The sequence below is a fragment of the Hyaena hyaena genome, unplaced genomic scaffold, assembly GCF_003009895.1.
Source record: "Hyaena hyaena isolate Hyena2069 unplaced genomic scaffold, ASM300989v1 scaffold_47, whole genome shotgun sequence".
NCBI lineage: Eukaryota > Metazoa > Chordata > Mammalia > Carnivora > Hyaenidae > Hyaena > Hyaena hyaena.
This window is the reverse complement of record NW_024080679.1, coordinates 2,629,210-2,655,568: the sequence shown is the minus strand read 5'-3', so window position 1 is coordinate 2,655,568 and position 26,359 is coordinate 2,629,210. Positions and strand designations below refer to the sequence as shown.

The window sequence follows — 26,359 nt, the reverse complement described above, 5'->3', positions numbered from 1 at the left end:
TCTTTCTCTTTTGGAACTCTCTATCCTCAGTTCCCAAAGTCCCCACACTTTCCTTCTGTCACTCCTCTGGTTCCTCCAACACCTCACCAAAGGCTGCGTTTCTCAAGGCTCTGACATAGGTGCCCTCTTGCTACCCCTGGCTCCCTCCCCCTGGGCAACCTCCTGTATGCCCAAGGCTTCAGTTATCTTCTGTTCCCTGATCACAGAGGTCGGATCCTTTCCCTGAGCTCCAAACCAGTACTTGGAAATGTCTTCCCTCAAACTCATTTGACCAAAACTGAAATAAAAACAAAAATCATTTCTCAGCCTTTTGGCTAAGATCAAGTATAGTGTATGTTCTTAGCAGTTTGACATCTGATGGGTCCTGTATCAGAAGACAATATACTCAGTGGATGTGGGGGGCAGGGAGACGGAGTGGGAGTTGCTCTGGCTGCACCCACCAGGACCTGGTATTGCAGGAAAGGTGCACCTCCCCCCTCACACACACACCCCCACCCCCACCAGGGGCAGCAACAACAACAACCTGAACTCACAATCTCCTCATTCAACTTCCAACCTGGCCACCTTGTCATTACATGAGGCGAAGCTTCCGTTTTCCCTCAGTTTCTACTAATAACTTTCTGATTGGTCTTCTAGAATCCTCTCTTACCTCTTTCCAAGCTCTTCTCCACGCTACAGGCAGGATGATCTATAGGACGTGATCATGTCACCACCAGCAGTGGACATGAGTTAGTTTTGGGTTCTCCTACGTTGCAAAATTCCCCTTCTTATGAGTCTTGGTAAGCCCTATACTTTTTCTCGAAGTTGTCCTATGGCTCCCACCAGACCAGCCTAGTTTGAGAAGCTTGGACAAACCCTGTTCCCTCCTCCTTTGCGGGTGTGGTGACCTCCTCTAGCCCTCAGGACCTCCCTGTTTTCCCTTCAAGGTTCAGTTTGTCACTTCCTTAGGGAAGTCTCCCATGATTTCATGATTTTGTGACTTCACAGGCTAAGGCAGCTTTCTTTGTTATAAGCTGTTATAGAATGTGGTGCTTTCTCTGGGGATCACATACCCCTCGTATTAGTTACTGCTCATCAATTACTGGGTGCTTCCACGGGGTCAGGCCCTGAATATGCCGAGAAGAATCTGACAGCTGCCTTTAAGGCCCCTACAGTTTCCCAGGGACGATAGACAACACTATGGGGTAAGTACTCCAGGAGCCCCCTAGCGGACATCAGCAAAGGGCTCTTGGGCATGTGCTACAGAGGGAACAAGGAACTGACTGCTGCAGGAACGCAGGTCAGCTGCACGGAGCGCAGTGGGCATCTGGGCCAGGTCCTCACAGAGCCTGCCAGGAGCGGGAAGGTGGGAAGTCCTTCCAGGCAGAAGGAAAATTGGTGCTCAAAGCCACAAAGTGAATAAGCACATGGTGGGCCAGTGACATGCAGAGTACTCTGGTGTCACTTGAACAGAGGGCAAGAAAGGAAAGAGGGAGAGAGGAGGGCAAGGAGAGGGGAAGAATGCCAGAGAGGAACCTGGGAAGATGGCTCAGGGTCAGATTCAAAAGAGCCTCAGATGCCCTACTCACCAGGAGCTCAGCTTTTGCCCTTTAGGCCTTAAGAAATTGTTTTAAGCAGAGGAATTGTTTGAGATACCTAATTCTGGCTATAGTGTGAAGGATTGATTGAAAATTGAATGACAAGCAGATCCATATGGAAGCCATATCTTTATAGCTCCAGAGTCTAGCAAAGAGAGAGAGAGAGAGAGAGAGAGAGAGAGAGAACTCAATAAATGGTTGTAAATGAATCTGAAGAAACCACCATAACACAGGAGCATATGTGGTCAGTGCCACGAGAGAAACTCTGTACGCCACGAGCAGCCATGCATGAGGGGAGAGATAACACAGCCCTGAATTAGAGCACTGGCAGAGAAAGTCAAGGATAGATAAATTTAGAGGCGTTCTGTAGTAAAATCAATGCGGCTAAGTAATTGCATGTAGGTGTTGAAGGAATGAGTGAATTAGGTCTAGGTGTGGCTGACAGTGACACAAAATAGACTTAAAATAGCCCAGAGAGCAATGCAGAGCTAGTGTGGTGCTCCAGTGTCAGGGATTTAGCACATATGGTCCCTTCTGTCCTGTTACTCGACACCCTCAACACATGGCTTCGTGACATGGTCCAAGATGGGGGGGTCCAACCCCTGCCTTTCACACCTGCCTTGTGGGCAACAGACTGCAGGAGGGGGTTGGCCAGGGCACGCTGGTCACTTTTAAGAACTTGCTTCCTAGAACTGATTTCCCTTCTGTGAAGTTGGTATATATTTAATCATATCTAATTGATAGCGAGGCTGGGAGGTATCTTTCTTCTGGGCAGCTAAGGTTTGGAAGCTATGTGGCTGAGAGAAGAGGCAGAAAGGAAGCGGAAAGTAACTTGTCTCAAGACTTCAAGAATGATTCTCATATCCACTGGGTGGCTAGGAAGGAAGAAAGAGAGAAGGGTGTTAAGGAGGTTTATTGTAAGCCATAGAGTTAAGATGAATGAATCTGTTTTGTTTTGCACGTAATCTATTTTGATTTTTTTAATGTATACTCATTTTTATTTTTGAGAGAGAAAGACAGAGTGTGAGTTGGGGAGGGACAGAGAGAGAGGGAGATACAGAATCCAAAGCAGGCTTCAGGCTCAGCAGAGCCTGACATGGGGCTCAAACTCACTAGCTGTGAGATCATGACCTGAGCTGAATCGGCCACTTAACCAACTGAGCCACCCAGGTGCCCCAAACATAATCTATATTGGATGGCCTATGGAACACCAAATGGAGAAAAACAATAGGTATTTGAAAACATATGTGGAAATGTGTCATTTCCTCTACTTAGACTATGCTCCTTGAGGGCGGAGATCCTTTTTTTCGATCTTTATTTATTATTTTTATCAGAGAGAAGGATCATGTGTGTGGGGCGGGGGTGGGGGGGACAGGAGCAGAGGAAGAGAGAGAATCTCAAGCAGGCCCCACGCTCAGTAGGGAACTCTATGGGGGGCTCAGAACCTGACAGAGCGGAATTACTGGGTGCTCATGAATTACTGGGTGCTTCCCCTATGGGGGGCTGTGACCTGAGTGGAAATCAAGAGTCAGATGCTCAACTGACTGAGCCATCCAAGGGTCGTTGGGAGGGTGGGGACTCCTCTTTGTCCATCGTTATATGCCTGCCGTGCCTTAAAAGTCTCCAGAAGGGATCAAGATTGCAGGAAAATTCAGAAGGTGAAAAAAACGAAGGCTCATTAAAAAAAAATAAAAGTATAAATGGAGAGACTATATATAGAGTCCAGCTACTGTTAGCACTGGAAAGAACTTTCTCAGGTAACTTTTGAAGGAAAGCACCATTGTGTACAATTCATTCAAAATCTAGTGTGAACACACACCCATGTTAAATACTGAGCAGAGGAAAGCTTCTAAAATGAGGTGTTACGTCGCAGGCGTGTTGGGTAGCTGCTGAGGGAGGAGGGGAGATCTTGGAGATCCAGCTCTGTCGTGGGGTTGGGGGGGAAGGTGTTGAAGGTCACGACCAGGCAATGTCACAGCCACGCTGACCCACAGATCGCCCCACTTCCAGGCTGAGGGACGCCGTTGCACCTGCTTTTAAGAAGCCGACCCGCCCAAGCTGGGGGGCACTTGGCGTTCTCCTAGCGTCTTCCAGGGCTGGGAGAGACGTGGCCAAGGATCCAGACGATTTAATCCAGTTTTACGAAAGGGGGTTTACACTGAGTAATTAAGGCACAGTTAAAGAATTAATCACTAATGAGTCATTAACTCTGCCCACTATTGTACAGTTAACAAGCCGAGGCCAGATTATTAGAGCCAGTTCCCAATTAAGGGGACGACTTTGGCCGCAAAGCACACCATCCGCCAGTTGAAGGGTCCGGCGCACCCGCCGGGCGCTGCGGGGCCGCCGCTTTCCCAGGCGAGTTGGGGCGCGGGCGGAGCCCCGCGGCTGGTGCGCGGCTCGCGCTTGCTGTGCAGACAGGAAGTGCCGGCTTTTTCATTATTTTTATCTTCCCCGGAAATCTTTTCCTGCTGGCCTCCTGGAGGCTTGGATTCTATTCGTGTATTAAGGTTCTGTTGGTGGAAAGGAGCGCCTGGGTTGAGACCGAGAAGCGCCAGCGGCGAGGCTGGGGGGGAGGGAGGGGCGGGGCGAGGAGGGGGCGGGGGCCGCGAGGCGTGAAGTCCAAAGTTAAAGTCGCTGGGGCAGCCCAGTCCACACTCGCCGTGTCCCTCCCAGACAGACCCTGCCCGCGGGACTGACGAGTTCCTGGCTGGGGCGTCCTGGGCGGCCCCCGCTTCCAGAATCTGGCCGCAAAGACTTTCAATTAACCGATGAATTTGGCGGAGAGAGCGGAGGATTAGGATTTCCTGCCTTCGCCCTTTGGATTCTGGATTCACTGGAGACGGGAGTGGGGGACGGGCAGGGATTTCCCCTCTCCCAAACTTGAAGTACCTGTTTAAAATAAGTAAATACATCGGGGCCACCCCAGGCCCATTGCTGACCCCTGGCCGAAGCCTGCCGCTCTTAGGGGGCCTCTCCCAGTGCTCCCACCCTGTGTCCCCCACACCGGTCCCGATCACCCTCCTGGGCAGCAGGGGTCGGAACTCGGGCCCGCAGGTCGCAGGGCGGCGCACGCAATCCACCCAATCAGGATGAAAGCGTGGACGCGCCCGCAGCGCGGAGGACACGGACGAGGAGGGCCCCGGGGGCCGCGGCCGCCCCAGGACCCCGTGGCTCCAGACACGGGCGACCCTCAGTCCCCTGCGTCCCTGCGGGAGAGAAAAATCGCCACCCAAAGTCCGGAGACCAGGCGCGCAGTATCAGCACGGCGCTCCCATGGGCAAGAAGAGACTCCTCCAAACTGGGGAAAACCGGAAAACTGAAACGCTCCCAACACTGGGGCGTTGGCCGGGGCGGGAGGCAAGGCTGCGCGCGTCCGGGGTCTCCAGGTTAGCCCAGGGTCTGTGCAGAACTCCCTCCCGGGGGCACCCAGCTCCCCAGGCCGCGCCTGACTCCGCCCTCCTCTCGGAGTGGCCCAATCCGAGGCGCCCTGCCCCGCCCCGCCCCGCCCCCGGCCTGGAGCCCCGCCCCGCGCGGCTCAGAGCCGGGTACCCGGAGCGAGCGGCTACAGATGCACCTGCTTTCCTCTCGCGGCGGGTCACGGCCTAGGTCGCCTTCTGCGGAGGAAGCTCCCAAGGCCCCCCCACTTAGACTGACTGGACGCGTCACCTGAATCCGCGCCTGCCTTGAGATCCGGGTCGCTGTGCTTGGGCAGCAGTGTCTTTCCTCCGCGAACCCTGTAGACTCACTCCCCACTGGTTCTCGCTCCGCTTCAGCGGACACTGGAAGAAGCCCTCCGGGGCCAAACCCACAGCCTCATTACGGAGGACCCGAGAGCCATTTTTCAAGTGCAGGAGACCATTAACCCGAATCCCGGAAAAACCTGCGACCACCCCAAATCACAGCCAGCAGAATCTCGTTTCGGAAGCCACCTTGACCAGCGCCTCTGCTAAGTGCTTTCTGTAGTCATGAGCTTGCGCAGCATCCCTTGCGGCAGGGTCGTCTGGGGCTTAATGTCCTTTAGCGCAAATCATTCTCACCTCCAGCCTGAGTTAAGTCCTGGCTTCCCGCTTCTTCTGCACCTCTACTCCTGGAGCTGGAGTGGGGGGAGAAGGGCGCTGGGGCTGACGGAAGCCCGGGGAAGATGGAAACCCGGGAAAGACCGCTGGCACTTCAGGATCTTAATTCCCAAAGTGGCCTAATGAGTTGTTCCTGGGAACTGAAATAGAGCACTTACTGGGCAAGTGTTTTCCGAACAGCGCCCTAGGGTCGTGAACTGACCAGAGCGTCCGGCTATTCCACTTACAAGCACTATTAATTGGGGCAATCTCTCTGTGCCTCAGTTTCCTCATTTATAAAGTGAGACTAATTGTATCTTCCTGGCACAGTCCCCGTGAGGCTTAACTGAGTCAATAGATGTAAGCTGCTTGCAGGAGAGCCAGCCGGTGACAAGCTTTCAAGGGTCATTAGCTGTTCGTATTTTGATCAGTTTCCAAGGATTTGTCCCTGAAGTCAAGGTATGGCTCGCTCTGTTGGTGTCTCAAGAGAGGGCTTAGAATATTCGTTTTCAGACTAAGTAGTAAAAGAGGAGAGAGAAATGATGGAAAGGTGCGGATGAAAAAAAGCATAGGAGGGAAAATGGCATAAGGAGGCAAAATGAATAATCATGGAAGTGATCTAAGGGAAGCAAGGAAGATGCTTGTGGTAGGCTGGACGGGGTCAGAGGTGCCAAGGCCTGCGGGAAGGAGAGGGAGACAGAGCCAGCACTCACCAGGGAAGTTGGGAGTACTCTGAATAAATCATTCCCGGTTACCCGGGGGCATTAAAGAATGAGGAGAGGATCCTCCACACTGAAAGAAATTTACTGACACATTCATTGTGTTTACCTTTTTTTTTTTTTCATGCCAATGGTTGGTATCGCTTGGCCAATGCATCCATCCTCCCCCATCCCCCCCAAAGTTCAGGTATTACTTCTTAAGTCTTGGGGGGGGGATGCCAGATTCAACAAAACCTTACTGAGCAGCCTGCTGTATGCAAGGCACCACAGGAGGGTCAAGGCGTACCCAGCTCTGATGCTGCTATAGCCTCTCAGGACCCTCGAGGCAAGGCCTGAATCCTGCGACGACACCCCCACCCCCACCCCCGCCCAGGACAGTCATCCGCTCTCCGGGTTGGTTTCAGGAGCCCAAGAGCACGGCTACTGTGGGATCGGAGAAGCGGGTCGCACTGTGTGTCGCCTCTGGTGGGGTCCTCGGCAGTCACCCAGAGCCTTACAGTAGATCTCACTGTACCTTTCCCACCTCCCAGGGCTCATTTCAACAAGGAAAGGCGGCTGGGGTGGCTCACTACCGGGCTAACGAACGACAAACCGCAGTGCGCTGACGGCGCTAGGGCTCCGGCCGCGTCTTCTCGGCGGCGCTCACAGCGAGGAGGCCGGAGGACCCGCGCTCCGGGAATCCGGGTCGTTCCGAGGCGGCCGGCTTCCAGGATCGCCTGCGGAGACCGCGGCTGCTCCGGCGGGGAGTCCCGGGCTCTCCTTCGCGGGGGACTCCCCGAGTGCCGCGGGTGCTTTGGAAGCTGGGCGGGGCGGGGGGGCGGGGGGAGACCTCTGGGTTCCCTCCTGCCCCAGAGCCGGCGCCGAAGGACAGCGGACGCGGCCGGGATGTGCCAGGGACACCGTCCTCGAGCGCCGCAGCTCGCTCCCGGGACGGGCACTAAGCAGAACCGCGGGGGCTGGGGGCTGAGGGGCGACCTGGGGAAGCGAGAGAGGCGCCAGGATCCGGAGAGCAAAAGTCGCTTTGCCCCCAGTCTTTGGAGGACTAATGGCATCAGTCCTGGGTAGCAGGGGCTGGCACCGAGCCCGTGACCCGGACAGCGATCCGAGAGGGGTCCTGGGGGGCGGCGCGCGGAAAAGAGAGAGGCGGGGCCGGCACGGGCTTCGGGACTTTCACCCGTACACCCTGGGAGAGGCGATGTAGACGCCTCTTGGGCGTCGAGCCTTGAAAGGAGCAGCCGCAGCTTGGCTATTGGGCTACAGGTAGAGGCCTAGGAACGCGCCGGGGGTGGAGTCTTGGGCTACGAACACCAGGCACCGCACACACTCGCGGCTCCCGCACGCGCCTGGGCCGGGGGGGCGCTCTGGTGCCCCGCGCCGGGTTTCCCCAGCAGCACAGCGCCCCCGGCAGGGGACGCAGGGGGGAGTCCCAGCGCCTGCGCAGGCCTCCGCTCCGCGACCCACTCGGTGCGTCCCCGCACCCCCCACTCGCACACGCGCCGCGCGCCGCGACCCCGAGGCCTGAGCGCCCTTAACCAGAGTCAAACCAAAACAAGGCAACTTTTAATTCTCCTCCCCAGGACTTCAAACTACGCGTACAAACAGTCCCTCGAACTCTATTTCTCGGCCTTTCCGTCCGCCCAGCTGTCGTTTCCCGGGGGGTAGCCACGTCTAGGTCAGGCGCTTTGAGTCCCCCAAACCCCGAGGGGCCGGGCCGCCTCTACCCCTCCGGCACCAGGGCCAGGTTGGCCATAGGGCCCCTGGGGGCCGGACGGTGAGCCCTCCCCGGTGCGCCGGGGGCCCAGCCTGGCTGCGGCTTCAGACGGCTCGGGAGGGTGACCGAGCGGGGGGGGACCCCAGGGAGGGGAGGGATGCGCGCGTGCGGCTCCGGGGCGGCTCCCGGGACGGTGGTCCGGACCGATGTGGTCTCCGGTGCCCCTACAGAGCCTGCCACGGCTTCCCGATGGCCTGGATGTGCTCCTTGGCCTTGAGGCGCAGCGCCGCGATGCTGCTGTTGCGCGGGTCCGCCTCGTCCAGCGGGAACTTGTCCCCGAAGCCGGGCGCGCACGAGTAGGCGGGCGGCGGCGGCCCGAGGGGCTGCAGGCCGGGGCCCAGCGGCGGAGAGTTCAGGAAGGGCGGCGGCGGCGTGTAGCTGGCGGGCAGGCTCTGCGCCGGCGGCCCGAAGCCCGGCAGGCTCTGCAGCGCCGTGGCGCCCCCGCCCGGCAGCGGCGACCCGAGCCACGACTCGAGCGGCAGGGCGCCCCCCGCCGGCCCGCCGCCGCCGCCCGGGCCCGCCCCAAGGGGCGCCAGAGCCGCGGAGGGCGGCGAGCGGCTGAAGGAGAGGAGGGGCGAGTCTTGCAGCTTCATGGACGACACTTCCAGCTTCTCTTGCCGCCGCCACTTGGCCCGTCGGTTCTGGAACCACACCTGCGGAGGGCAGCACAGCGGCGGTCGGGCTGCGGCGGAGGCTTGGGGACGCATCCCCGCCCTGCGCCAGGCTGGACGACCCCCCTGCCCACCCCGTACCCACGAAAATCTCCACCCCTACGCTCTCCTTTCTTTTGCACCCCGTTTTCTCCTTTTTGCCTCCCCCTCGTCTCTGAGTCCTTGTCCCATCCGTGATCCACTCGTGTCCCTGTTTACCGCACCCATAGCTGTGGCTGTATCTGTTCCCCACTCCTGGCACGGAGCAGGGGCTCGGGGCGAAAAAAAAGTGAAGTTAACCTTGGGAATCGGACCTAGGATTTCGGAAACCACATCGCACCAAATTTTGGTCACCTGCTGGTTGGCACTTTAGTTTAGACTCTGCTTCCTCCCGGACGGCAACTGCTCTCAGTGGCTGGTTTTGGCTCAGGCGTTCTGTGCTTCACCTACCTTTTGTCTCTGTTATAAGCATGTGTATAAACAAATACTCTAAGTGCCCCAACTGGCCACCCTGGGTGTTAAAATACAGCCATTTCCAGGAATTACTGCTTACGGTAACTGGTAGAAGCAAGTGGGGGTTATTTTATCCAGAGCTTATTTGAGTTGCTGCTTTAATAAGATCTTCATTCTTGTTTAATTGATATCCGTTTAGTATTTCTGATGTTTCTTTTAAATGGGTTCCAATGATTACAACAGCTCAAGTTTGTTATATTTACGTTGACTTTTTGGAGTCAATTTTGACATTAAGAGGAGTTCAAGTTTTTCTTTCTCTCTTTCTCCTCCCTCCCTCCCTCCCTTCCTTCCTTCCTTCCCTCCTTCCTTCCTTACTTCTTTCCTTCCTTCCTTTCCATATGGAAAGCCTGCACCAAGAGTGAAATCTGGTGTCTTAATGATAAAATGTCTATTGCTGATTCAGTAAAAGCAAAAGGAAAGGTGTGACAAACATGTCACCACCACGTTACCACCCTTGGACACAAAAGAGAGAATAAGCTGGTCTAGTTTAGTAGAGAATCAGAAAGAACTTTGGCCAAACTGGTGGCTTTAGTGTTATATTTATGGAGGGAAATAGGAGGAAAGCTCGGACCTTAGAAGGGAGAAAGCGCTTTGAGTCAACGGGGGAGGGGTCCTCCTAGAAGCACCGAGGAAACAGTCCCCCAGCACCTGGCCAGAGCAGAGCAAGTGTACACAAGGGTAGGATTTAGGGGGGGAAAGAGAAAAAGAAGAAAACTGTAAGTACCCTGTCCTCTTCCCACAAAGGATTCGTCTACATAACTGAGGCCCTAATTTCCCCCAGAAACAAGAGATATTTGCTGATAATAGAGAGAAGAGAAACATCAGCATGGGGAGGGCTCCCATCCTACTAATTCCCTGCATGCCCTACTCCAGCCCCCAAAACATCCGCTCTAATCTTCCACCCAGTATGCAGAGTCAGAGAGCTAAGGATGGGACAGTCCTTTCTTCTAGGGCTGTATTCCTGCCCTTCACACAGCTGAAGGCCCACAGTAGATAGACCCCCCCCCATCTGATTACATCATAGCCATGTGTTAAGAACCCGCCATATGTTGGGCGCTGTGCTGACCCTGTGGTCCCAGAGAAGTCGCAGACACTGTTCTCAAGAGGCCGATGACTTAGAGGAAGAGCCCAAATCCGTGAACAAATAAAGAGGGAGGCAGGAAGGTAGAACAGAGGTGGTGTCAGATGTGAAGGCGGCCCCTGTGGCTGGAAGGCTTTGTCTCTTCCACTGCGTTCTTTTCTTCCCCCACCCCACCCTCTCTCCCTGAAAAGCAGGTGCTAAAATGTCTACACCTTCAGTGAAACCACTCCAGCATCTAATGTCCCCAAATTAAGAGAAATGGAACGGTCCTTGCCATCCTGAGTCACATGAGGGAACTAGTTTTAAAAACCATGATATTTACTCGTTACTTTAAACTCCTAAATAAGCAGAAGGGACAGAAGGCAAATGCTTGTCCCCTTTTACTTTTAAGGTCAGGCTAAAAGCGCACCCGAACGTCTGAATATCTTCCCTTCCTGGAAATCTAATTCATAGGACACACACACAAGCCTCATCTTAGTTCCACCGCCTTTCAGATGCAATGAAATTTGTTCCCAATGACTCCCTTTCAGGCCTCTGCAGAGTCTCCTAATTTGGAAATCCTCCCAGATTTTTCACAGATGACTAGCAAATATTTAAGGCTTTCAAATATTTTAATGATCAGGGATTAAAGATAATTCAGCTTTAATTAAAGCGAAAACCCCTTTGAGAGAGAGGGTGGGGAGGGAGAGAGAGAGAGAGAGAGAGAGAGAGAGAGAGAGAGAAGTTCTTTGCAGCAGCAGCAGCAGCAGCAGCAGCAAGTTTGGTTGGATGTACACCAAAGAAGCAGAAGTCAGTTTCTTAAATCCACCAAAACCTTCAACTGCAGGCGCCAGGGCCCTTGCGAGAAGACGGGGTTTTCGTTTCTCAACAGGGTGAACGCAGTTAGTGAGCGGCTGGCATCGGGGCCCCAATCCGGCTACCCCCCCACATGCTGCCTACACCCCCTTTCTGCTCACCGCGCACCGCCCCAATCCCAGGGGAGTCTAATGAGCTGCCGGTCTTCCGCTAGCCGGCCGTTTCTAATTCCTCTCTTTAGGTTAGAAGGGGGAGAACCCCCAACCTCCAACAGGAAGATGCTACTACAAATTGGAACCGAATGTCCCGGGGGCGGCCGTGGGGGCACACGGAACATCTGGACGCTCCTTCGAGGTTCTGGGCGAGCTGGGTCGAGGAAGACCAATGGGAAGCCTGTGACCTTAAATGCGTAGACGCCGGGACTCAAGGGGGCACCGGCGGCAGCCTGGGCCTGGGACCCTCCCGGGCCCGATCTGGGCGCTTTACCTGGACCCGGACTTCGGGCAGGTTGACCTTGCCGGCCAGCTCCTCACGGCTGTACACGTCGGGGTAGTGAGACTTCTCGAACGCCCGCTCCAGCTCGTGCAGCTGGTAGGTGGTGAAGGTCGTGCGGTTCCTCCGGTGCTTCTTCTTGGGCTGCTCCTCCTCCGACAGCTTCGCGTCGCTGGTGGCGGGACCGACCGGCAGCCCTGGGCTCGGCCGCGCCTCCCCAGGCTCCTTGGGGCAATAGGGTCGAGGGGCTGGGACGAAGACGCCCCAGAGGTCAGGGACACTCCCCGGAGGACCCGTGGGCCCGCTCCGCCTACCCTCGGGCGCCGACAGCCGGACGCGGGCTCCTGCGGGCGTTGGACCTGGAGGTCGGGGGTGAGGCTGCGCGGGGCCTCTAAGCTTTCTCTGAACGCACATTGGAAGCGCATATACACCCCCAACCCCAACTGCGCGCCCAAACGCCTTAATAAAAATTAAGGTTTGGGGCTCATTCCTCTTGCAGAGCTCCTAAGGTTGGGCACCCCTAAGGGCCCCGCAACGGCCGGCGGGGAGCACTCACCTTCGTACTCGGGAGCAGGCGCCGGGGCGGACGGCGGGGACGGCTCGGCGCCTCCCCCGGGCGCCTTGGGGCAAGCGGCCCGCGCGCCCGGCCTCCTATCCCGCTCCTTGGCGCCCCGAGAGCCCGGCTCCGCCGAGAAGGAACCGAGGATCCCGTCGTCCTTGGTAAATCCCAGGATGGCCTCGATGCTGTGCAGCCGCGAGGTGTTGCCTCCCGCGCTGCGGAGCAGGTGGCCGGCCAGCGAGAAGCTGCCGTCGGCCATGGCGGGGGCGCAGCCGGGCAGGTGCATGGGGAGCGCCCGGAGGCGGGAGGGCGCGGCCCGCGCTCTTGCAGCGCAGCCTGCTCCGGAGACGGGGAGAAGAGGCTCGAGGTCGGCGCTTCCCGGGTGCCGCCGTCCCACCCGCAGGGGCCCGGCCCAAGGTCAAGCTCGGCGGGCGCCGCGGGCCCCGGCTGCGCGCGCCGGCGGTGGGCGAGCGCTCGGGCCGCGGCCGCCGGGGTCGCTGCAGGAGTCTGAAGTTCGGACTCGGGGTAGCCGGGGCGGCGGGTGCTGAAGGCGGCGAGCCCGCTCGCCCTGGCTCCTCCCCCGCCGGCCCCGGGCTCTTCCCTCGGCCCCTCCCCCCGCGGCGAGGCGGGCCTTTCCCCCGCCCAGCCTCGGGGGCCTGGTTCCGCCGCTCCTGGCGGGGCCGGCCCTCGGAACGTTCCACCCTCCACCTCTCGACGGGCTGCAAACACTCCAAACAGAACCCCGAGGGAACAGCGGCGGGTAGTTTGACAGGCCCGGGGCCCCGCCCCTGGGGCCCGCCTCCCCCAGGCTGGCCTCAAAGGGGCCGACGCCCTTTGCCTCGCCTTCCCCCACCGCCCCGTGGGCTTGCCTCGCCGCTCGGACTTACCTCCCCCATCACTTCCCCCGACCCCAGACTCGCCTCTGCCTTCGGGCGCCCTTCCTCCGCCAGGCAGAGTGCCCGGGGCGACTTTGGAAAGAGCGAGCGTACTACGTCCAGGCTCTAAGGCGCAGGAAGGCAGGCCACGCACACTTCTCAGTCTCAATGTTCCCTTCTCTCGCCCTCTTTTTATTCCCAAGGGCACACTCCTCTTTCGTCTCCGTAGGCCCAAGCCTCGGACTTTCGGTTTTGGGTTTATTTTGTTTGTCTATATATTTTTAACTACTTCTTCCTGACCCCTCGGACTCCCTCACTCCATGGCCAAGCCCCAGGAGGCGGTGGGGCCATCTGTGCCTGGACGCCCGGTGACCTCAAGTGCCCCACCGCCCAGCAGGAGGCTGGGAGCCCCCCACTCTGCCCTCCAAGTCAGACCCGCTGCCAGGCTCAGGCCCGGTGGAAGACTTCACCAGGGGTCCCTCACCTTCGTATACTGTTCCTTGAAAACCCTCTCCCCACCAAACGATTTGCAGGCCAAGGAGGTGGGCCAGCCTCAGGCTGGCTGGGAAGGACCCTTGTCTGGGGTGAAGGCCTCTCACGTCCCTGGGAAGGGGGGTAGGTAGGTTATAGGTGGAATCTGCTGTGTGCATGTCTTTCCACTTGAGGAGACCCACGGGCCTTCCGTGGCGCAGAGTGACAGAGCCACAGACTAAGTGGAATGATGGTTCCTGCAGGCAAGCGTTTTTTCACATCCGCCAGGGCTGTTATCAGCTCTGATAAGGCTGTTGTTTCTCAAATCTGATGCCAGACCCAGCGCCCGTCCGCATTCATCAAACTGTTGGCAGGAAACGAGAACCAAAATCTTTTCCTAAAAATCTAAGGACCTAGGGATTCCTTTTCTTTTCCCCAGTTTTATTGCGATATAATTGACACGCAGCTCTGTGTAAGTTTACGGTGTACAGTCTCATGATTTGACTGACCTTTGTTGTGAAATGATTGCCACAGTAAGTTTAATTAACATCCATTGTCTTATATAGACAAAATAGTTTCTTAAAATCTCCTCTGTAATAGGGGCCCCGATCTCCAAGCAGGGGCGTCTCCCCCCGGCCCCCACCCTCACCATTAATTTCTTCTTCCATTCAGAGGAGGGTTTACTGCCTCCCTTCTGAAGGTCCTGCACTGACCTAGGCCATCTAGCACCTCAAAAGAAAGGCCAGCCGGGCTTTGGCCTTGAGGAGTTTAACATCCAGCCTGGGAGATAAGACAGAGGAAGAAACAAGGGGTGGGGGGGAGAGAAACGCATATTTCCCGATCCCCAGCCTTTATTTTATTTTTTAAAATTTATTTAAGTAATCTTGACACCCAGCATGAGCTGCGAGCTCTTCTAAGTGAGTCAGCTAGGGGCCCCCAAAGTCACACTTTTAAATCTGTGTTAGAAGGACATGAAAAAGGATGTGTGACTCCATTAAGAATCGTAGGATGATGAATTCTCTCTGATGGGCATATAGAGGTGCTCATTACACAAATCGCTCTATTTTTTAGTAGACCTATAAAAAGGTAAATTAAAATAGCAAGCAGGGTGACTTTGCAGTAGATAGAAATTGAGCTTCAGATTCAAGTGAGAAGTTGTGGTTTAAGAGAAAGCTACATCAATGATAATTAATATGCACTTTATATACATCAATGATAATTAATATGCACTTTATAGTTTCTGCACAATTCTGTATAGTTGTCAGAGCCTTTTCACACTTCACATCACAGGATCCTTGAAACCTAGTGAGGTGAGGGGGACGAATGTGCTTGCCTCATTTTATTTTATCATTAAAAAATATTTTTAATGTTTATTTTTGAGGGGGGAGGGGCAGAGAGAGAGGCAGACACAAAATCTGAAGCAGGCTCCAGGCTCTGAGCTGTCAGCACAGAGCCTGGTGTGGGGCTCGAACCCAGAAAGCGTGAGATCATGACGGGAAAGAAGTCAGACACTCAACCGACTGAACCACCCAGGTGCCCCTGTCCCCGTTTTATAGAAGAGGAAACTGAGGCTCAACACGATACAGCTATTAAGTGGAGGGGTGGGGACTAGAACTCAGACCACCTGACTCCTTGTCCCGTGTGTTCTGCCTACAGCTCATTTGTAATAAATGTCGGAGGGTGCCATGGTTATGAGAAGAATGAAAGCACACCTTAGCCCACAGTCTCCATCCATCTGTAATCCTTCCTGGAGGCAGCTTAGCCTTCCAGGGAAATGAAGTCAGAGCCTGTAGACAGGCGCTGGTGTCCAGGACTAGCAAACAAACCCTTAGGAGGTTTCCACCACAGTCCAGGCAAAGACCGCCCTGGGGCCCTCAGGCCTTCTAGGCTGCCCAAGGCAGTGCCCTCCCAGTCTGGTGGCCCCCCACAATGACCCACAGGTCAGTTACATAGACCGGGTGGCCGAGGTGCTGATGCCTTGGCGACTAGAGGACAGCCACAGGGATAGGTGATTGGTATTTGCTGCTTCCCCGATGACCACGAACGCTTTTTATGTGAACTCCCCCAATAGTAAATTGATCTCTATAATCGCTGGTAGACAAAGATGGGCAGTGTTTTCTTAAGCTTCTGCCGACACGCTAAGGGGCTTATAGCCTTGTTTTCCAAAGTTAATTCTCTCCGGGACTGCCCAGCTCTCCCTTGTAGGTCCAGGTGAGGTTAGCTTTTATTTACTGTTTATTTCAGAGTCCTGAGAGAAAAGCAGAAAAAGACTTCAACAGCCACTGGTGAGGGACTTCAGGGGAAACAGGGCAAAGCAGGGCAAGGGGAGGTTGGGGCTTCCTTTGTGCAGGACATAAAGAGCTAGTCAATACCATTGTGGGCACGGTGGAGGGTACTCCAAGCAATCAGCCGGGGGTCATTGTTAGGGGCTAATCTACATGTGTGTTTCCCAAGAACTCGATTAGGGAAGATGAATGGACTCGGCCATGTCCCTAATTCTTCTAGCATGAAGCTGCATTTTTCCAGCAGTTACGCCAGCTCAAAATCAGCCCAACTTCAGCAAAAGTAAGGAGGCTGCCTTCTGAACTCCATCGCTGTTTAATTCATTAATTCATTAGGTGGATCAAAGAAAAATCCCTCCTCCCACCTCCCCCCACCCCCCAATACAGACTGGAACTGAAACAGATGATAAAGCCCCTTTAGGCTTGGCATGGCCCGGGGAAACATTTCCAGAAGCGAGGAGAGTGAGGGTGGTCGGGGCTTGGGAGTCTCTTCGGAGCGGAGGTTACGGGTGATGTGGGAAGGACAATATCGAACTATAATTGAAGTGGGAGGGGGGAGATTTTGAGGAGAAAGGGAGTGGGGACAGGCTAGCAGGAAGACAATGACATCTAAACGTAACCAGCAATTATGGGAAGTTGTAGCGCAACGTGGCTCCTTTATTTTGGATGCATGAGGGAAGACTGGTGTCTGGAAGATTCTAGATGGACTGCTTCCCCCGGAACACTCTTCCGAGAGATGAACATTTGTAGAATGGAGTCCCTGTGCGCTGGGTGAACAGAAGGCATGTTCGCAAAGTGAGCCGAGGGCATTTGACAAGAGCCTCTAGCAATTTCACCTTGAAGCCATGTTTTAGGTTTTGGCGGGAAAAAAAAGTTTATTTAAGGGCCTATGTGATAGCACTTTATAAAGTGTATGAAAGCACCTCTATCATCTGAATGCTGACACTTCCCTTAGTGGATGTATTTTTATCCTAGAATAACCCCACTTGACCACACGGGAGGACCATGTCTTCCTGCTTAGCTCATATATCTTTCAGTGAAGGCAACTTCACTTTAATTGTAGCCAAAACTCATATAAACATGAAACACACACATATACGCAACACACACTGAAATTCAACAAATTCAAATATATATATGTATAAATTCTCTCTCTCCCTATATATATGTATATGTATGTATGTATATATATATGTATATATATGTATATATATTTATATATATATAAAACAGTTACTATTTTTTGAATACTATATGCCACTGGACACTCTTCTGAGTACTTTATATGGATTACCTACACAATAACCCTACGAGGTAGACAATATTATTATTTCCATTGTATAGACAAGGCATCTGAAATACAGGTTAAATCACTTGCCAAGGTTGCACAGTTAGTTTTGGGTGGAATCAGGACATAAGTGTGTGTTCAGTAATATGTCCATCTAACCACCGTGTGTACTCCCTCCCAATAGGGTGCGCTTATATGATAAGCACTGCGAATCTTCCCGTGGCTGTAAGAGAACTAGCAGATAAAAAAAGAACATTTCGTAGTCAGAGGACATAAGAATACTATAGTTTGGATGACGTGTGAGTTAAAAAAGTTAAAAAGTTTTGGAGAATTTTCTCTCTGTTCCCATAGTTCCAATTCACTCACAGTGTTTGGTGAACAATATATATTTTATTTTGTTTTGTTTTGTTTTTTTATATTTTTATTTATTTCTAGGAGAGAGAGAGAGAGACAGCGTGAGCAGGGGAGGGTCAGAGAGAGAGGGAGATACAGACTCCGAAATAGGCTCCAGGCTCTGAGCTGGCAGTCAGCACAGAGCCCGACGCGGGGCTCGAACCCACGAACCGTGAGATCATGACCGAAGCGAAAGTCGGACGCTTAACCGACTAAGCCACCCAGGTGCCCCTATATTTTGAGCATCAACCTGTGCCATTTATTTTGTCCGCCTTTGATGTTGAGAACTCTCCTCTGTACAGTACTGTATGTTGTATGTCATGGGCTGCTGACGGCTGAAAAAAAGACAACGACTAAACTCTTTAGCTCTGACGCACTGAGTCAAGGATACACCACACAGTGCTTGTTCCTCTCTCCCTGCCAAATCTTCCTACTCAATGAAATATTTTCCTACCTGAAACACAACAGAAGGAAAGTCAGGAAAGTGTTCTTAGAGGTGCTTATCGGAAAACCCATTTTTACAAGTAGACAACCAATAATGAATATCGTTGGCCACTTTTATCAAATTGGCACAGATGATAAACATGCTTCCCATGTGTCAGTTGACTGCTCAATATGGCGATCTGAATATCTTCCATGATTTTCAGACTACATTGAAATGAATGTTAATATCAGCATCCTGCAGTGAATAATAACTCCTTCATACAATTGTGGCTCAAAGACACACATCAATGAAGAGATGGGCATCATCTAGGCATTTCTGGCTGAATTGAGAGCCACTCAGATGGGCAGATGGAAACAGACATTTTAGGGGCGCCTGGGTGGCTTAGTCGGTTGAGCGTCCGACTTTCGCTTAGGTCATGATCTCGCGGTTTGTGGGTTCGAGCCCTGCGTCGGGCTCTGTGCTGACTGCCAGCTCTGAGCCTGGAGCCTGTTTCAGTCTGTGACTCCCTCTCTCTCTGACCTTCCCCTGCTCACGCTGTCTCTCTCCTAGAAATAAATAAAACATTTAAAAAAAAAAAAAAAGAAACAGACATTTTACCTAATCACAAGATGAAACCAAGGGCAGTTGGGAGCTGTTGAGTTTCCCCGGTGGTAATAGGCTGTTTGAAAGACTTCCTTTTGTGTAGACACAGAGACCCTGGCTCTCTGTAAATCATCCGTTAATTAGCAAGAAGGCTGTCCTTTGCCATTCCCATCGTTTCCCAATTACGATATTTTTAGGACCACCGGTACTTAAAACTAGTCTCGGACCTAGTTTTCTGATATTTCAGAAGATCATATGTTTAAGACCTAGAAGGAAAAGCTTAGTGATTACCTTGTCCCCTCTCTCACTCCTAGCCCCAAAGTTTCCTTTGGAGATGCGGAAATCGGGGCCCAGAGACAGGAATTGATTTGCCCAGGATGAGACAGAATGGTTGTGGCAAGGCTTGGACAGGGGGCCAGTCTCCAGACTCCATGACTCTTCATGACTCTCTAAAGCTCTTAGGGTTCTACGCTAGGAAGTCCCACGCTTATAGTTGAGTAAGCCTGTGCATCAATCCTGGGGGAATATGTTTATTGAACGAATACAAGGAAGTTACTCTTCATACCACTCCCTAATCATTTACCAACCCAATTGCCTTGGCCTTGGTCCTCAGCTTACTTTTGCAGCTGATGCCAATCCAAGTGGCCTCTACATAAGAGAAAAAATTCCCTTGGCAGTCAATTTGCAGGGCATTTGGGCAAACAACTAGCCACTGGTGTGCTGGAATCAGTTCTTAGTGGCTTGTGAGAGCAGATGGTTAGTATCCCTTCCCAGCCCTGAGTTCACTGATGTCATATTAGTGGCTTGAAATGAGTCATAGTGGGAATATTGTCACCGCAGAGATTGGCAAGCACTGAAAATCGGGCATTCTCCCTCTTCCCCCAGCCCCCATTAGTGGTTTAAAAATATTCGCTAACATACCAATGTTCTTACTTCATTAAAAAGTGAAGAAGTCAGAAAGTATTATTAAAGCTATTATATGACCTCTTGGGTAAGAGATGTCCACCTTCTTTTGCCGGCAACATGGGACATTTGCATCATGATCTCAGAATATGTAAATAAAAGAGGATTTTTGGATTTCTGCCAAAGAAGTGGGCCTTTTTTTTTTTTTTTGAGTTGTTAGGAGCAAAGCTATATTAGGATAATTCCTCTTTACTTGTTTTCTAATTAAACTAATTGAATTCAGAGTGTCTAGGGGAAGCACAAGAGACATTTATCTCAAGAGGATGATGGTCTGGGAGCCCATCAATCCTCTTTAGAGTGCTAGGAAGGCAAATCCGAAGATATCCGTTCTGCAGCAGCCTTGACCTACCCCACACACAGATTTTTGTCCGTCTCCAGGATGCTCTTCCCCTCTTCTTTTTGAAAGGACAGTTACCAGGAAGTCAATTCTCATTTCATTTTCACAGCACCCTATGGGGTCAAGATTTACCCCTTCCCCACTTCTTACATGACCTCATCAAACACTTCTGGCCACTCTCCTATCTGCTCTGACTTGCTCATGGAGCTACAGCCACATTGGTCTTTTTCTCCTCTTGAAACCCTCCAAGCCCCTTCCCGCCTCAGGACCCTTGCACTGACTCTTCTCAATGTCTGAAATGCTCTCCCCCAAATGTTCACATGATCCTTCTTGTCATCTTATTTTTGCTCATAGCACCTTCCACTCTCCAAAATGTTCTTATTTATTATTTAATTGTTTGTTACCGTCTCCCCTCATTAGAATCTAAGCTGCATGAGATTAGGGACCTTGTCTATTGGAGTCCTAGCATCTAGAACATGTGCTACACATGGTGGTGGTTGATTTAATGAATAACAGCAAGGAACTATATTTTACAGATGAGGAAACAGGTTAAGAAACTTGTCTGATTTCACACAGCTATTAATTAACATAAGTAGATATTTTTTCACATGCTGATCATCAGTCATTGGAAAATTTTCAAAAGACTAATTATTTCCCAGGTGTTTGGAAAACGTCAAACTGCTTTGCTTTCCTTCCTAAATAGTCCGCAGAAACCATTTGATCGCTTTCAAAAGTCAGTTCAGGCCACTCCAGTCTTGTTAGCATCAGCACGGCTTGGGGTTTCCTCTTCCGCCTTTGATGTGAGAGTTCATCGAATGAGGAGACAGGCTCCATGCAAGGCCACAGCCAACGCAGCCACCACACTCAGAGCCCACCGTCTCCCCGCCCCCCACTCCGGCTTCTCTCTTAGCGGGGTGCACCATCTTAGGAAATGCCATTCTTTTTCCAAATGCTCCTGCAGACGATTAGCTGTACTTTACTTTTACAGACGACCACAATTTCATAGACATTTGTTTGTAAATGTTTATTGTACTTTCTCCTTTGACCCCTGAAGCCCTAAAAATGCTGATCTTATATATCCTGACCAATCTAATTAACCACCAGATGCTTTCAGTAGAGTTTTCAAGATGCTCCCGGAAGTGTCTACGTTCAGATGTCAGAACGCCCTGCACTGCGCTTACTAAAGGGTGTGTGCGTTGTCACTCAAAGGAATGAGATTTAAAGAAACTCAACTTGGAAATCTTTAAAGTTTTCTGAAATGACTTGAGAAAGCAAACAAGCATTGCTTTGGGCGCTTATGCTCTCTTTCTACAGCTCTAGGAATGAGACACCATCTAAGAATGAGGTCTTCAGTTGATAGATGGGGGTGATGCATAGTATTTTGAGGATAGCAGCAGTTTAGTGTAGGGTAAAGAAGCTCAGCTTGGATACGCATGCATTTGGTACACTTGCGATGCTACTTTTGGTTAGGTTTGAGATTTTTCCATCATAAAAGTATTTTACTTTTTATTATTTTTAATTTTTTAAAAATGTTTCTTTATTTTGAGAAAGAGAGAAAGAGTGTGGGCTGGGGAGAGGCAGAGAGGGAGAGGGAGAGAGAGAATCCCAAGCAGGCTCTGTACTATCAGTGCAAAGCCTGACATGGGGCTCGATCCCGTGAACCATGATATCTTGACCCAAGCCAAAATCAAGAGTCAGATGCTTAACCAACTGAGCCACCCAGGCATCCCTGTGTATTATTCATTTTTATTGCTTGGCATTTCGTTGTATGAATATTCCATAGTTGTTTATCCATCCACCTGTTGATGGACACCTGGACTGCTTCCACATTCTTGGACATGTCTTTTTGAGGACAGGTGCTTCCAAATCCTAAGAGTGAAATGCTAAGTCAGAGGATAGTGTAGTTACTTAGACTGTTACCTTCCATATGAAACTGACAGAACTTTTTCCAAAACTAGTTGTGCGATTTCACATTTCCTCCAGCAGTATAGGAGAGCTCCAATTGCCCCACATCCTCACCAACACTTGTCAGTTTTTAAAATGTTGAAGAATCTAGGGACACCTGGGTGGCTCAGTCAGTCAAGCGTCCAACTTTGGCTCAGGTCATGATTTTGTGGTTCATGAGTTTGAGCCCTGTGTCAGGCTCTGTGCTGACAGATCAGAGCCTGGAGCCTGCTTCGGATCCTGTGTCTTCCTTTCTCTCTGCATCTCCTCCGCTCTCTCTCTTTCTCTCTCTCAAAAATAAATAAACATTAAAAAAATATAATGGCAAACAGTCTAGTGGGTCTGTGGTAGTATGTCATTCTGTAATTGCTTTTAATTTTCATTTCCCCGACAATTACATGGAACACTTTTTCATATGCTTGGCCATTTGTGTATCTTCCTTTGAAATCTCTGCTCACTTCTTTTTCCCTCTTTATGTATTTGCTTTAAAAAATTTTTACTATTGAGTTGTGAAGGTTTAAAATATATATTTGTAAGGCGCCTAGGTGGCTTAGTCGGTTAAGCGTCCGACTTTTGCTTAGGTCATGATCTCGCGGTTCGTGGGTTCGGGCCCCGCGTTGGGCTCTGTGCTGACTGCCAGCTCAGAGACTGGAGCCTGTTTCAGAGTCTGTGACTCCCTCTCTCTCTGACCCTCCCCAGCTCATGCTGTCTCTCTCCTAGAAATAAATAAAACATTAAAAAAATAAAATAAAATATATATTTGTGTAAATTCTAGACATATGTTTATATCTAACGAAAGACTGAAATTTGGGATATGTATAAATTTAATTTTCTTGTGGCTAGGATTTTGAGAATTATTTCTGCTTCTTCAATAAACATGGGGTTATTCTATTCATTTTGTGTCAGGATTTGTAAGGTGCATTTTCTTCAAAGAATCTATCAAGTTCAAACTGAGACAATTGAGTTGTCAAATGTGTAGGCAAAAAGTTCTCCATAATGTTCCCTTATTAAAATGTTAACATCTGTAGGAATCTGACGCTGTATGCTGTGTTTTGTTTTTGACGTTGCTAATTTGTGTTCTTTCTTTTTTTTCTCGAGTGATCTATCTAGCACCTATCAATTTTGTTGATCCCCTTAAAGAACTCACATTTGGGCTTTTTAAGAAAAAAATCATTGTTTGCTTTCTATTTCATTGATTTGTGCTCTTGTATTTATGGTTTCCTCCCTTCTACTTACTCTGCTGTGTTATGTTTTCATGAAGAGTATTTTGGGTTGTTTGCTCAGCATTCAACAAACTTGCCGAGATGCAAACCCCAGACTGTTTCCCCTGGGTGGGCACCAATAGAATTCTTAGTTCAGTTGTTTGACCTTAATGGGGCTGCTTGGCGTCCACTAATGGACGCACAGGTCAGGGATTAGCCAGGATTTCAAACAGACTTTACATACAGAATTAGGACCATCCTGCCCTGGTGGCTCTGTCCCTTCTGGGAATCGCACCTTCACTTTATGGCTGCCGAGGGGGGCACCCCAGATTCTGCTGGCTCTTTGAGCCAATACAGCTGCAGCTTTTCTGAGGTTTAGCGGCCACTGGCATCTGCTCTTGGATGAAACTGTAAAACAAAGGAAAACTCACTGGCACTTTTTCCATCTTCCAAGTGTAGGTGCAATTCTCTTCCAGTGTGGACCTGCTTTTGGCTGCTCTCCGGAGCCTTCAGGCTGTTGTCTTTGTATTTGGTCAAGAGTTTAAAGTTGTGATCTGCGGGGGTGGGGGTGGGGGTGAATCCACTAGGAGCTAATCCTTCGTTATCAGAAGCTGCAAGCACACGGTTTGTTCCTCTTTAATCTCACTCCTCTCTCTCCCTGTCTCTGATAGCTCTGTTTGTAAGAGGTGGTTGGGCCAGATTTCTAGTGTCAGGAGCAAAACTGAAGTGCTTCTAGAACTCACAAACTGGATTACGTGACCTCTGAATAACCAAGATGCTATGTCAATATTCCTTCAAAAGGAGAACTGCTGTTTCCTTCTGCTATAGGAGTGTCCGGCTAATTGAAGACTGGAGTAATTCTAGACAAAATTGGAAAGGCCATTTAATTTGTCTTATTGGAATTCATTCTTCGGCACCCTTCCCAAAGGGCCATTCCAGTCCCTTCTACCCAGCTAGACATGCTCCCTGGGCCTCTAGCCTTTTCTTCATGGATAACCCTCTAGAGTGTCTGATTTTTCTCCCTTCTAGAACCTTCCAAAATCCTCTCTCCCCTCTTTACCCCTCGGGCCTGTGGTCTCTCTGCTCATCTGGCATTAGTAAAGGTACAGAGAGCTAGTTCTGCAACAGAAACAACAGGCTAACATGCTCTTTCACAAGAAAAATCTATAGTTGATATTGACCGCTCTGAGACCATAGAATGAATCCCAGAAAGTAAAATAATCCAGCCTCTTCATTTTTACTGTTGAGAAAATGAGTTTCCAGAGGAGAGAAATGATTCATTCAAGGTCACCCACTTGCAGGATTCGAACTAGTATCTTATTTCTTGACTACCCATTGGCTCAAAGGAATGGCTGCAAGCAAGCATCGAGTCCAGTGGCCGCAGAGTGTAGAAGGTGACGGAGTCACAGTTTTGTGCCTGGCTGGCTTTAGTCATGGGCAGTGACAGTCAGAGCAGGATCACCTAGTGGGTTAGCAGTGTCAGTGCTGTGCGGTGTGAGCTGATGCAAAGAACTAAGGACGTCTTAACCTGGAAGAGAGAAAACTGAGTGGGGACATCATCAAAGGCCCGAGTAGAGATTTAGGGATATTTGTGCAGTTCAGTACAACACAACCTTGACAAATGGGTCAAAGATGCAGCCAATTTCATCATAAGACAAAGAAGGGTTGTCTCACAATGAAGGGTGTCCACAAATAGAAGGGTTAGTGGCTGAATTCTCTTGGATGGGTAGGCAGTAAATTCTGTACACTGGAGGTTTTTAGATAAGGCTCAGTTTGGGCTCAGTTCATTTATGGGAGTTTAGAATAGTTTCCCTCCTAGTCCTTTAAAATTACTGGGTTCTCATGGGGCGCCTGGGTGGCTTAGTCGGTTAAGCGTCCGACTTTCGCTTAGGTCATGATCTCGCGGTTAGTGGGTTCGAGCCCCGCGTCGGGCTCTGTGCTGACTGCCAGCTCAGACCCTGGAGCCTGTTTCAGTCTGTGACTCCCTCTCTCTCTGACCCTCCCCTGCTCACGCTGTCTCTCCCTCTCTCTCCTAGAAATAAATAAAACATTTTAAAAAAATAAAATAAAACAAAATTACTGGGTTCTGTTTTTGTGAAAGGAGACCCTTTTGTGACCACTACATGGCACCTAACTCTAGAGGGGAAAAAGCCGTCTGAATCCCTAACACAGGCCCTCCCAGCCCCAGCCCCATACATATGTGGTATGCAGTTTTAAGTTTGTTTAATTTGAGAGAGCGAGAGTGGGGGGTGGCAGAGAGAGAGGAGAGAGAGAATCCCAAGCAGGATCTGCACTGTTAGTGTGGAGCCCAATGAGGAGCTCTATCTCATGACCCTGAGATCATGACCTGAACCAAAATCGAGAGTCAGATGCTTAGCCTACTGAGCCACTCGGGCGCCCCCCGTGTGTGGTACGTATTGCTGGAAGGGGTGTCATTTGGTGTGCTGTGGTGTGGCTTGCCATGGTGTACTGTGGTACGGGTTTGTGTGGGGTCATGTGGTGTGATCTGTCATCCAATCAGATCAAGAGGAATCAGACCTCCATGGTGGAGTCTTCTAGTGATTATGCAGCTCCACTGGGATATGCATCGAAGGGCATTAGAGCCATTTGGATTGTCAAGATGAAATGTCAACTTAGCGATTTCCCTATCTGTGTTGGCTGCGTCTTCTAGGAAAGCAAGTCTTCTGTGTCATCCCGCAGCTAGTGTGTGGAATAATTTGGCAACTACAGTATTTTTTTCTTATTTCTTTTTGGGGGAGAGCACAAGTGAGGGGGGAGCAGAGAGAGGGGGACAGAGGATCCAAAGTGGGCTCTGCACTGACAGCAGGGAGCCCGATGTGGGGCTCGAACTCACAAACTGCAGTTCATGACCTGAGCAGAAGCTGGACACTCAATTGACTGAGCCACCCAGGTGCCCCTAGCAACCACAGTATTTTATGTCACAACGAAGTATATAAACACAGGGTCACATGCATCACTCATTCATCTCACTCACTCCATCAGTCATGGGACAAAGCCGGGCACCGAACTGAAAATAAATTTTATCCATTATTTCATGGCTTTAAAAATTATATTTTAAACTTTCTGCTATAACACAAATCACCACTCACATGTCAGTCTGATAAAAGACAAACATGGTTTGGTTTTGTTTTGAGAGAGAGAAAGAGAGAGAGAGAACACATGCATGCAGTGGGGGTGTGGGTGGGCAGAGGGAAAGGGAGAGAGAGCATCTCAAACAGGGACCACGCCCAGCTCAGAGCCCCACGTGGGGCTCAAACTCATGATGCTATGGCCTAAATTTGTGTCCCCTTAAACTTATATGCTGAACTCTAACCTCCAAAGTGATATTAGTGGAGTCTTTG

The 26,359-nt window shown here is 51.1% G+C and overlaps 1 protein-coding gene and 1 pseudogene across 1 annotated transcript; one reads left to right on the top strand and one right to left on the bottom strand.

Moving 5' to 3' along the window:
• The first annotated feature begins 294 nt into the window (after positions 1-294).
• On the top strand, positions 295-474 carry LOC120230807 (annotated as a pseudogene).
• A 7,815-nt stretch (positions 475-8,289) lies between these two features.
• Positions 8,290-12,501, bottom strand: RAX (retina and anterior neural fold homeobox). Its single transcript, XM_039230489.1, has 3 exons — positions 12,213-12,501; positions 11,651-11,904; positions 8,290-8,778 (listed from the first exon to the last, which is right to left on the bottom strand). Exons 1-3 carry the CDS (start codon positions 12,499-12,501, stop codon positions 8,290-8,292), a joined length of 1,032 nt encoding a protein of 343 aa, XP_039086420.1.
• Between the last annotated feature and the right edge of the window lie 13,858 nt (positions 12,502-26,359).

Excerpts from the sequence above, each read along its gene's own strand:
- RAX (XM_039230489.1), bottom strand. The coding sequence starts at position 12,501 with ATGCACCTGCCCGGCTGCGCCCCCGCCATGGCCGACGGCAGCTTCTCG. Across the intron at positions 11,905-12,212 it reads GCCTGCTCCCGAGTACGAAG|CCCCTCGACCCTATTGCCCC; the intron begins GTGAGTGCTCCC and ends TCTTCGTCCCAG. Across the intron at positions 8,779-11,650 it reads TGCCCGAAGTCCGGGTCCAG|GTGTGGTTCCAGAACCGACG; the intron begins GTAAAGCGCCCA and ends TGCCCTCCGCAG.